Below are 12,400 nucleotides of genomic sequence, written 5' to 3'. Positions count from 1 at the left end.
GAACTGTTTGAGGTTGAAAACATATTGCTCAAAGAAGCACTCATCTTATGTAAATGAGATGAATCTTCTATGATATTCTTTTTTTTTTTTTTTCCCAGTACTGAGTATTGAAACTGAAAAGCACTGAGCTACATTCCCTGCCCTTTTAATTTTTTGAGACAGGGTCTTGCTAAGTTGCTAAAGCTGGCCTCAAACTCATGGTCCTCCTGCCTCAACCTCCTGAGTTGCTGGGATTACAGGCCAGCACCAGCATAATCAGCTTTCTTTGATGGTCTTAGGTTAGAGTCAGAGCTGTTTTCTCTTGAAATATCACAAGCATAAAGAGTATATAAAATAAAGTTTCAAGATTGCTTAATGCAGAAGTCATTTTAACACTAGGAGTTAGAAGCTAAATCTTTCTCCACTTTCAATGTAACCTTAGTATGTCTTGTACTTTATGCATTTTTTCCCTCCCAAATGAGTGTTAGATTTATTCATTTTACATTTACAAAAACATTTTAAATAGTCTTATAGTATGTCTAAGAAAATATAGTCTGAGTTACAGAAAAGTGGCAAAGATAATACAGAGAATTCCCCTATACCCCAATTGTTAACGACTCACAATACCATCATGCACTTTTCACAGCCAGTGAAACAAGGCTGATAATGTTATTCTTGCATAAAGTCATACTATGTTTGAATTTCATTAGTTTTTCTTAGTGTCCTTTTTCTTTCCAGGATCTGAAATGATCTTTTCAATTTTTCCTAAATGTATTCACAAGAAAACCTACAAGAGAGAGTTCAAGCTTGAAAGAGCCCAGTTATTCAATGTAGTAGTTCTCATAATCTATGTGCTTTCTGTCTTTCTAGCTACGCTACAAAGAAACATTTCAGAAGACCAAAGGGAAATATCACACTGTGAAGGATGCTTTGGACATCGTTTATCATCGCAAGGTCACAGATGACATTAGTAAAGTACGTCTTTGTATTTCTACTTGTGTTGGACTCTCATCCACCATGACAATTTTTCTTTTCTTAGCAACCTCCCTTTTGTAAAACTCCAGGGAAAAGTAGACTTTGTGCATTAACTTTGGGTAAGACTTTATAGCTGTCTTTGTGTTTTTGTGGCAGGTGAAATACAAAGAGAATTACATGAGCCAGTTGGGCATCTGGAGATCCATTCCTGACCGCCCAGAACACTTCCACCACCGGGCAGTCACAGATGCAGTCAGTGATGTGAGTGTCGACATCTACTTTCACATGTAAATCCATAGTTTCATATGAGTTCTGAAGTCAGCCACTGTGGAAAAGCTGATAAGACTCACACCTAGCTTTAAATGTTGAAATTACAAAATTCAATTGCTAAATGAGTAAACTTCAGTGTGTGAGAGGGAAAAATATGCTCCAGTTTGTAAACCTATTTTTTCTTCTAAATGTATGATGTTATATTACATGATTGGAAGTACTGTACTTCATCTAGAAAAGAGCCTATGTTTGATCCATTGATGATACAACTTCATGTGGCAATTAAAACACATAACAGGGGCTGGGGAGATAGCTCAGTCAGTAAAGTGCTTGCCTTGTAAGCTCGAGGCCCTGGGTTCGATCCCCAGCACCCCCCAAAAAAAACAAAAAACACACATAACAATGCTCATTTAGAAGGAAATTTCACCTCTCTGTATGAAAATATAAATGCTAAACTAATGATATACTCACTATGAAAATATCTTATTAAATTTGAATTATTTTAATAAGTAATAAAATGAAATTCTCTACATACTGTAAAACCATGTACCTTAAAATAAGCAGAAATCAGTATTACTGGAAACTTCTTTATATAATAGTTTTACTACTTTATTGTATAGACCCTAACCTACAGCTATTTGGAGTAGGTACTTAAAATTCTTTGATGCTAATGTTCTTTTCTCAGGTAAAATATAAAGAAGATTTGACCTGGCTTAAAGGCATTGGCTGCTATGCCTATGATACCCCTGATTTCACCCTGGCTGAACAGAACAAGAAACTCTACAGCAAGGTATTTCCTCAACATACATTCAACCCAGACCTGGACTCACAGGCATATTAGCACTGAGGAAATAGCCTTTCCTAAGTGATTGTCCTATCCTTGCCTCTAGACACTGTAACTGGAACACATACTGAACTGTTCACTTTCCTAAGGAATTTACTTATTTTTAACCTCAATAATTATAGTTTATTTGAATTTATCTGAATTTGATGAAAAGTCACCACAGTAAAGCACTTTACAACTCTCTCAGAATTTCCTCCCTATTACTATATCTCTGGATGATTAACTGTACTAGAGGTATGGTAGCAGATGTAGAGTGGGGGTATTTTAATCTACATTGTGGGACTCGAGGCAAGTCAAATCTTTTATGTCCTCATTTTCTTATTTACAAAATAAAGCAGCTGAAGATTCTTCCTTTGAGTTGTAAAATAGGTGTTAGCCATTTTTTTCCTTCTAATAAGTCCCAGACAGTAGATATTTCAGATTTTGTGGGCCACATTCATTCTAGCACATATTCTCCTTTGTTACAAGTCCTTTTTAAATTATAAAAACCATTCTTAACTCCTGGGGCTGTTTTAAAACATGTGTGTTGGGGGGCTAGATAGTTTGTAACTCACTCTACATAATCATAATTATCCAATTAGTTGTTGGGAAACTATATTCAAGTTAATGGACTAAAAACTGCCATCAAGTGTACATGAAAATACTTTCAAAGTAAAATAATAATATGTAGGAACAAAGAAATTTATTTAAACTTTTGCCCATTGTGGAACACAAATCTACTTAGTATCCATTTGAAGAAAGTGTTTTCTAGTGTGTCTTTGGGGCTAGTTTTCTGGACATCCAGGTAGGTATACCCTTCACTGCTGTGGGGGTGGGTAAAGGCCTAGTGAGTACTTGTTAGCTCTGTACATAAATCATCACAGAGACAAGATAAATAGCACGCCTCATTCTGAAGATATGCTATCAAGTAATCATGTTCTTCTCCTCTAGTATAAGTACAAAGAGGTATTTGAAAGGACGAAGTCAAATTTCAAGTATGTTGCTGACTCTCCAATCAATAGGCATTTCAAGTATGCAACTCAGTTGATGAATGAGGTATGTATGAACTAATGCAATTAGGCCTATTTATTTTCCTACAAAAGTCTGTAGAATTATTTGGTTAAAACCTAATATTTAGAATGACAGGACAACCATCCTAAGTGTTCATTCAAAATAAAGATTTGGAAAGACAGTATAATGTCACCATCTGATGGGGTCTATCTAAACCATGAATAAGAAAAAGGAAAGGGATCACTCAGAGTGGAGTGAGGGCCCTACAAGGCATCTGTACCTCTGCCTGCACCAGCACGGGGAGACACAGCCCTGTGGGTGCTGACATAGGTCAAGGACTCTGTGGACTATCAGCCGAAATCCCTTAAACATGGTAATGTGTAAAGTTGGGAGATCCATAAGTTTAGGGTTAATTTAGTGTCCCCTAAAAAGACACCAAATTGGCAGTGGTCAGGAGACCCACTCCAAGGGTATAGTTGTGATTCATGTATTCAAATACATTGCTACTTTTACTATCGTATATCTTAGTGCACAGAAGTATCCATTTGCCCCCAAAATTTCCTTTTTATTTTACCCAGTCTTTCCTGTAACCATCCTGCAAGAATTTAAGTTAAATTTAATTCAAGAAAGCTGAAATAAGCAAGATATGAATTTACTTATATCTGGATGGTTTTATAATTAAAATTGTATTTAACTCTATTTTTAGGTTTTCCACAAATGTACGTAAGTTCAAAAATACTGCTAGAAATTTAGTAAAATATATCTAATAATGAAAATGTAGCAAATAACATATTTATTTATGACTTTTTGTTGTTTGTGTTTATTTTTAATCTGATTTAGTTTTTTCAGTAGACATTTCCAGGCTGGACACCCCTGAAGAACTACTACTGTCAGTAGCTTCCTAGGAGCACAGTGTTGAAATATTTTGTTTCTCTTTTTCTGTTTTACAAAGGATTTCTAGGTCTTTTTTTTATAATCAAATAAATTAACTTGTGTTAGAAGATTATGATAATTTTTCTATAAATGTCTTAGCAGTAGTTATGCTTTGTGATGCTCAAAGCCTGAGATGGTAAACCTGTAGCTTATCAGCATTTTATTTTATTTTTTAATGAACCCTGGGCTGGGCTAGTTAGGCCTTGGTAACCACATTGAAATTGTATGCAACTTTACTTCATTTTTTTGTGGTGCTGGGAATAAAGCCCAGGACCCAGCACATAGTAGGCAAGTGCTCTACCGCTGAGCTACATCTCCAGCCTTAGTACCTTAATATTATTATTTATTTATTATTTATTACATTAAATACAGTGTTAAGATGCCATAAAGTCTAACATTGTAATGGCATCGTATGAAAAGATAGCTAAGAAACTCCAATTCCAGCTTCATGAATCCAGTCTGTCCAGACTCCAACCTTTCCCAATCTTCTTTCACTGTTTCTCTTCTTTCCATACCTATCCCCCATTTTTACTGCTCTGGATGCTTTGGGAAGCTACTTCTAAAAATAATACGTTTCTGGCTCACTGGAGTGTTTACCTTGGGACATTTCTGTATGGCCTTGAAGTTGTACTCTTGCTATAATTTGATATGATGTTTGAGCAGAAAAAATACAGAGCTGATTATGAGCAGCGGAAAGATAAATACCACCTGGTAGTTGATGAGCCTAGACATCTGCTGGCTAAGACCGCAGGCGACCAGATCAGCCAGGTACTGTGATGAGGCTGGCCTGTGATCCAGGCAGACTGTGCTCCGGGTTTCTCATGAGGTGTCGTCCCGTCTGCTGCAAAGATGTCATAGGTTCTGCCTATGATATTGGACTGTTTGTTCCAAAGTATCTGTGTAGCCACCCAAAGAGCCCATGAGCTATTTGAGTGTGCCAGTCTAAGCTCTGTGTCCTCATTCGTGCTGTGGTGAAGATGAAAACAAGAGCTGGGTCCTCCCACACATTTTTTCCTTCTGCACAACTTCTTTGCAACTGTCAGCTGCAAACCGAGCTGCAAAGCCAAAATAAGACAAAAATTATGGAGGACAAAAGACAAAACTCCCAACTATATTTCTCTTCGGATGATTTCTTCTCTGTAAAACAACTTTGGTGGTAACATAAGTGACACTAGCTATGTTGGTCCTGTTCACAAGGACTCTGGACAGTCAGCCATCAATATGGCAGTCACTGTGCTCAGCACTGTCATGTACCTGGCCTCTTCACCCACACAGCCATGTGAGGACACAAAGTGTATATGCCTACATCTCTTCACTCAGAGGTGACTGGGATATAGAGCTGTGTTCTTTTCTGTCTTCATAAGTCTCTTTTGTGCTTCACTGCTCTTTGCATGGACAGAGAAAATATAAATCTAGTGCCAAGATGCTTCTGAAACAAGGATGTAATGAAATTCTGCGTCCAGATATGTTGACTGCTCTCTACAACACACACATGTGGAGCCAGGTAATGTCCGATGGGTGTGAAGGAGGAGGTTAGACCTTAGGTGCATTCCCTTTTATGCTTTCAATTGTCTCTGCTCCCTACCCATGCTGGCTTCACCTGATAAAGCTGCATAAATATTCATTCCTTATAAATGAACTCTGAATGTGACCAAAGGTAGATGATGGAACAACCATCATCTGTACAGATCTGATACTTTAGAAACTCTTAGAAAGATTAGCTGAGACTCCTTCAAGTGTTATTTCCAAATTAGGATAATATCAATTTATATTTTTTAGTATTTGCTTCAAAGAAATAGATTCCTTAGAGACTGAACATATATCATTAGATTCAATACCATTTAAAGGTTTGAATATTTAATGTTTTCATCTAATTTTCCCATTATTCAATTATCACTGCAACTATTCCATTTGGGAGAGATGAGGATGATCATGCAGCTCTTTCAGTACTGTCTATATTCATGGTGCCTTTTGAGTTTGATGCTGAATTGCTCGATTATTGCCAGCATTTCTGTTGTCACACACACTTGTTAGCAGTGTCACTGGTAGCATTGCCTTCCTACAAGGCCAATAAAAACACATGCTACCACCTTTCCATCACAAGCTGAAAGGTAAATATGGAGCAGCAATAAAGAGTGACAATTTTTAACTACAGATGTACTATTAAGATGCCACTTTCCCAGACCCTCCCCCGCAAAAATGTTTTAATCTTTTGAATTAGCAAGATGTTTTATCATTTTAGTTTGCCATCAACTCAACACACAAAATGAGGAGGAACTCTCTCCATAAACATCCTGTTCGCCTAAACTTTCTTATTGGCTTTGATATGATCATCATATAGTTGTGCATGAGATTTTATTAAGCTCACTGTATCTGTCCTGCTTAAAACAGCTTGTGTGCATGCAAATGTGATTTGAAAATTACAAAAACAAATGATTTTTTAAAATTATAAATACTTTTCAAACTGTATACTCATTTTCTATTTTACATCTGTTTCATCTTTGATATGGAATAATGCCTTAAGAGATAGTACACACTCATCCCAGTATGTTGTAGGTGCAACGGTACTTTTCGGATTCTAGAGAATGAGGTTCAGATCTTGCTCTGAGGTTCCATTGGCTCAGTGTCCTAACCTCTCAGGGCCTCCATGAATAGAAAATAATATTATTATCTGTTCACTTTACTATACTATTGCTATCAAATACAAATTTACATTAAACAATTCTAGTTAGGACATAAAGTAAAACCTACATGACACTATCTCTCACCCTGGTGTTTCATTACATTCTTAAAGTCCTCTATCCTACTTCTAGAGTTAACTAATTCTTTTCTTCAACAATTTAGATCAAGTACAGGAAAAATTACGAAAAGACAAAGGACAAATTCACCTCGATTGTGGACACTCCAGAACACCTGCGTACTACAAAAGTCAACAAACAAATCAGCGATGTAAGTACAGGGAACGCTGAAGAGATTCTCAAACTTGGGCATTAGCAAATGTGGAGGGCCATTTTAGATTGTTACGTGTCTGGGAGGCTGCTGCCATTTAGTGGGAGGAAGGCAGGATGCTTCATGTCTGCTATGCTTAAGACTTCTTTCACAGTGCAGTGTTGTTCCAATCAAATTGGCCAACTCATCAGTTGAGAAACACAGAGGCCTTAGCAGAGAGCATGAACACACACTTTGAATTTACAAAATTCTCTTCTCTGTGTTTCAAAAAAAAAAAATTGCATTTATATTTGTACATTGTAAAAGAAATATAACATGTGTCCATCTGCTTTTACTCTCCTTCAGATTCTTTATAAGTTGGAATACAACAAGGCCAAACCCCGGGGTTATACCACGATCCACGACACACCCATGCTGCTGCACGTCCGAAAGGTCAAGGATGAAGTCAGCGATGTAAGTACTGCAGTGGCTTCCCTCTCATCTTGGCCTCCTCCTGATGTGCTATAACAAACCCTGGCTCAGTTTCCTATGAAACGGCCACCCCAAAACTTAGTGACTTAAATGCAGCAGTCCTCTGATTTGCTTATGATTCTGTGAATTGATTGGGCATAACTGAGTGGTTCTTTCCACATGCTGTGGTTAGACCTTTGAGGTTCAGTTGGTCCAGGACATCAAGGCAGCTATTCCAGAACAACCCAGTCCCAGCATATAATTGCCCCAAGTTGCCATAAAAAGGAAGAAAAGAGGCAAGCAGATCCAGGGTTGTGTAGAGCATAGTTTTATTAGAAGGACTTATTGACAGAAGCTGGGATGAACGTCTGGGTAGCAGCAAGACCAAGTCGATCCCCATGATTTGGGTCAGGAGGAAGGGCATAATGGTCATGACAAAGGAACTTTATTCAAGTTGAAGTGTAGCTGGTTTATCCCAAGATAATATCAAAGAGTCAGGAACATACCTGGTTCCAGGTATGTAAAAATACATATACCATAGTTTTGTCTATTTATATTCTGGGAAACCATGCAGAAAAAACTCACTAGGGTTCTCTAGGACAGTCATGGCAGTTCAATTTAAGATGGCAGCAGCCAAGTCAAATCCGTACATTGACTCACTCACATGGTGGCATGATGACTGCTATGGGCTAGGAGCTTGACTCCTGTATAAGTGAGGACATCTCCATATGGCATTTCCATGTGTCTTGGCATCTCACAGTATAGCAATTGGGTTCCAAGAGGCAGGAAGTAGAAGCTTCTGGGTCAGAGCTCCTCCTAGAACTGACAGAGCATCACTTTTTTCCACCTTTTACACACTTAGAATCAAGAAGTATGTTAGTTAGCTTTTTGTCACTATAAAAAAAAGTCAGAGATAAATTAACTTGTAAAGAGAAAAGGTTGATTTTCGGCTCACAGTTTTGGAGGTTTTAGTCCATGATTGATTGGTCCTATTGCAAGGCAGCACACTGCTAACTTCATGGCCAGGATATAAAAGAGTGAAAGAGGAAGGGGCTGGGGTTTTATTGTCTTCTTCAAGGACGTGCCCCCATGACCAGAAGGCCCCCCTCCCCTGCCAGGCCTCCCTTCTTAAAGCTTTCACCACTTCCCAGTAACACCATGGGCTGGGGACAGGACTTTAACACTTGGGCCTTGGGGGACGTTCCAGATCCAAACTATAGCAAGAGGTACAGAGAAACATGCCATCTCTGAACAAGTGGCAAAGCCACATTGCAGGAAAGCATGTGGGACAGGAGATATTGTTGAAGCTGATCTAAAGTATGCAACGTGCCATGAATGCTATTAATACTATATAAGCATCATTTTGACTAAGGGGGACAAACCAGTTGTTATTCTAATACCCTGAATTTGAGGAGAAGTTGTATTCCTAAGTTTTCAGATATTTGGCTTGATTCCATGGTTGAAAACTATCATTTTGGTTGAAAAAGCAATTCAACATTTTAAAGAACTCCATGGCTATGTAAGTGCCGGGGCACTAGGAAGAATAGTCAAGGTAGCTGTAGAATCGCTCATTCCTATCCCAAAGTCTTGTCTATAGCCAGAGGCTCAGGAATTCTTCAGCAGATGAATAAACGTGACCTTATTGAAGACATAAAAAACATCTTAGATATATGAAATATATGTCAAAATAAGTTCTGATGCTATAAACATGAACATCAGGTATTCATAATAATCTATCAAGTAGATCCCTGAGGTGGAACAGCCCATTCCATAACACAAGAAAAATGAAGAATTTCTATATCCATTTTCCCAAACTTTCTGATTATAAGATCTCAGGGTATTGATCTAAAATATTTATTTACAGGCCTTTCCTCAAAGATACTGATTAGTAAATGAGGTCTGTGGTAAAGCCCCCAAAATTGTAGTTCTTATGATTCATTTAGTAAACCCTATAATGGCTCCCTCAGAACAGTTTACTTTGGCATTAGTCACCTTAAAACCTGGGATCTGGGCTGGGGTTGGGCTCAGTAGTAGAGTGCTCACCTTGCACATGTGAGGCACTGGGTTTGATCCTTAGCACCACATAAAAATAAATAAATAAAATATATCTACAATTAAAAAAAAACCTGGAATCCTTCCCCAACAATTTAATGAGAAAGCCCAGATTGGGCCCCAAAATTATGAGGCAAATGTGGATGAAGCTAGAAGTCCTAGGTCCAGGATGGGGGGCTATCTACTGGGCCTGCAGAGGCTCCAAGCATTCCCTGGACCCTGCCCACCCATCCCAACCCCCAGGTACCCAAACTTGGTAGATATACCTCTAGCATTGACAATGGTGATGACTGCATCCATCTGTTCATTCATTCATCAAATATTTACTATTGATAAATATTTCTATGTTCTGGACACTAGGGATGACATAATGAATGATACGAAACCTTTACCCTAAGGTGGTCCAGCTTAATAAAGGAGGCCAATAAATAATTACAACATGACTCAATAACAGCAAGAATTGTGGGAGCAAGACTAAAATTCTGTCCAGGTGGGCTGGTGTGGGGAAATCTTCTGCTATCTTGAAATAGCAGTTATCAAGATGTTCTGAACTCAGGCTTTTCTGACTTGGAAAGGGAAAATGTGCATGGAGAGCTGTTCAAATGGCCCTCTAATTACAAACTCATGGAGGTAAATCCTGTGGCGACACTGATGACCACTCTCAATATGCACTGGTGCTGGTGTTAAGATTTCAGATAGAAAGCTATACCTCTGCATAGTTGAATCCTTTCTTCATGGTACATTCTGTTTAAAATATTCTATCTTAGGAAGTTTTGTGTACTATAGTCACAGTTTGTGAATTTCTTGGTTTTTAAAATTCTTTGTAAGATGTTATAAAAATTTAACCTTCTCACTCCATTTCTTTCCACAGCTAAAATATAAAGAAGTTTACCAAAGAAATAAATCTAACTGCACCATTAAACCAGATGCTGTTCATATCAAAGCGGCCAAGGATGCCTACAAAGTCAACACCAATGTAAGTTCCAGGAACTTCCAGGCCTGTCTTAATCTGTTTTCTGTTGCTATGACAGAAACTGAGACTGGGTAACTTAAGAGAGATTTGGTTTGGTTTACAGTTCTGGAGACTAGGAACTTCAAAAACATGGCACAATCTGTCATGGGTAGACTTCCTACAAGAAAGCATGTGAAAGAGACCAAGAGAGCAAAAGCGGGGGGCACTTTTATACCAAGTCCACTCTTTACAAGATAATTACCCGACTCCAACAATAACAGCATGAATCCATTCAGGAGGGCTGAGCGCTTGTGACCTAATCACCTCTTAAAATCCCACATTGTAACATTATCACAATGGCAGTTAAATTTCCACATGAGTTTTGGATGTTTATGAATCAGTCTATTGAGTGATTTCTTTCTTGGTATTAAAAACAGCTGGACTACAAGAAGCAATATGAAGCCAACAAAGCCTACTGGAAGTGGACCCCTGACCGACCAGATTTTATCCAGGCTGCCAAGTCATCCCTGCAGCAAAGTGATGTAAGGAGAGATGCAAACATAGCAGTTATCCATAATGACCACTATAGGTGTTAACCTCTGCTCATTTGAGATCCAAGGAGAGGAGGAGGGAATGGCAGACTCCAGGAACACACCTGGACATTAAGCCTATTCTGCTCGGCCCAAACATCAGGACTCAGAGTCCTGACTGAGGCTGGAAAGGGCCTGGGGGTGGCCCTCGTCCTGGCTGATGGGTTGGAAAGGAGTCCAGCATGCAGCAAGGGGCCAGGCAGCCCTCCCCTCACTCTTAACACATCCTCATTGTCCCCTAAAGAGGGCTCCCCATGGGTTTAACCAAATGCTCAGCTTCCACCTGTGCCTGTGACCCACTCCCTCTTCCTTTTCTTTTGTCACAGTTTGAATATAAGCTGGACCGAGAGTTCCTCAAGGGCTGCAAGCTTTCCGTCACTGATGATAAAGACATGGTGCTGGCCCTCAGGAATTCTATAATAGAAAGTGATGTAAGTATCCAGTCCCTTCCATGATGCCTCACCCTGGACCATCTTCCATGGCACAGTCTCCAGGGACACCCAGGAAGGGACAGAGGAGGTCTACTCAGATGCAGTCCTGAAACATGGCCATGCACTCAGTGGACACCAGTGATGTGGTTGGGTCAGGTGGCAGCTGTGCAAAGGCTATTAAACCCAGGTGACAGTTTTTGGTTTATACTATACCATGAGGCAGTTCACATAGCACAAATTAGGAAATCTGAAGACCTGCCCTGAATCTATGTGGAAACAGTCACTTCTTTTCTCTAGGATCCTCATTTGTAAGGGAGAAATAACAGTACCTCCCTGGGCTGATGGGAGGGCCAAAAGATGTATTTGAGAATGCCTTCAACTAATGTCTGTCTGTATAAAGATCCATCATGAGATCTTCAACTTACAAGCTATAAGGGAAAAACCCTTTTGAATATTTCTCAGGATTTCCAAGCATCAAATCTTTTATAGGGTTTAGTGTTTCAAGTTTGTCAGTGATGCCATTCTCCTAGCTATAAAATTGGAGGGTTTAATAAAAATATGCAAGTTATTCAGAGAAGCTTAAGAAAAAATTTTTTACTCCCATAGCTGAAATACAAAGAGAAACATGTCAAGGAAAGAGGAACCTGCCATGCTGTGCCTGACACTCCTCAGATCCTTCTGGCAAAGACTGTCAGCAATCTGGTGTCCGAGGTAATCCTCCAATAGCCATATGCTCGGCTTCCATCTTGGGCCAAGGTCCCGGGCAGATACCTTAACAACCTCTTTCTGGATTCCCCCAGAACAAATACAAGGACCATGTCAAGAAGCACTTGGCCCAGGGCTCATACACAACATTACCAGAGACCCTGGACACGGTTCACGTCAAGAAAGTGACCAAGCATGTCAGTGATGTAAGTGGCTAGTCACAGGATTCCTGGAAGCAGCGATGCCGCTTCACCTGAGAAACTGGTGAAAGACTTTATGA

At 39.3% G+C, this 12,400-nt stretch overlaps 1 protein-coding gene across 1 annotated transcript in view; it reads left to right on the top strand.

Moving 5' to 3' along the window:
* Nucleotides 1-12,400, top strand: part of Neb (nebulin) — a 207,364-nt gene that overhangs the window by 158,631 nt on the left and 36,333 nt on the right. Inside the window, 12 exon segments of the mRNA XM_047543863.1 lie at nucleotides 850-954; nucleotides 1,111-1,215; nucleotides 1,910-2,014; nucleotides 2,999-3,103; nucleotides 4,655-4,759; nucleotides 6,836-6,940; nucleotides 7,286-7,393; nucleotides 10,314-10,418; nucleotides 10,832-10,936; nucleotides 11,311-11,415; nucleotides 12,022-12,126; nucleotides 12,216-12,326. Coding sequence (XP_047399819.1) covers nucleotides 850-954; nucleotides 1,111-1,215; nucleotides 1,910-2,014; nucleotides 2,999-3,103; nucleotides 4,655-4,759; nucleotides 6,836-6,940; nucleotides 7,286-7,393; nucleotides 10,314-10,418; nucleotides 10,832-10,936; nucleotides 11,311-11,415; nucleotides 12,022-12,126; nucleotides 12,216-12,326 — 1,269 coding nt within the window.

This window comes from Sciurus carolinensis, chromosome 3 (assembly GCF_902686445.1).
Source record: "Sciurus carolinensis chromosome 3, mSciCar1.2, whole genome shotgun sequence".
Taxonomy (NCBI): domain Eukaryota; kingdom Metazoa; phylum Chordata; class Mammalia; order Rodentia; family Sciuridae; genus Sciurus; species Sciurus carolinensis.
This window is presented reverse-complemented; position numbering and strand designations above follow the sequence as displayed.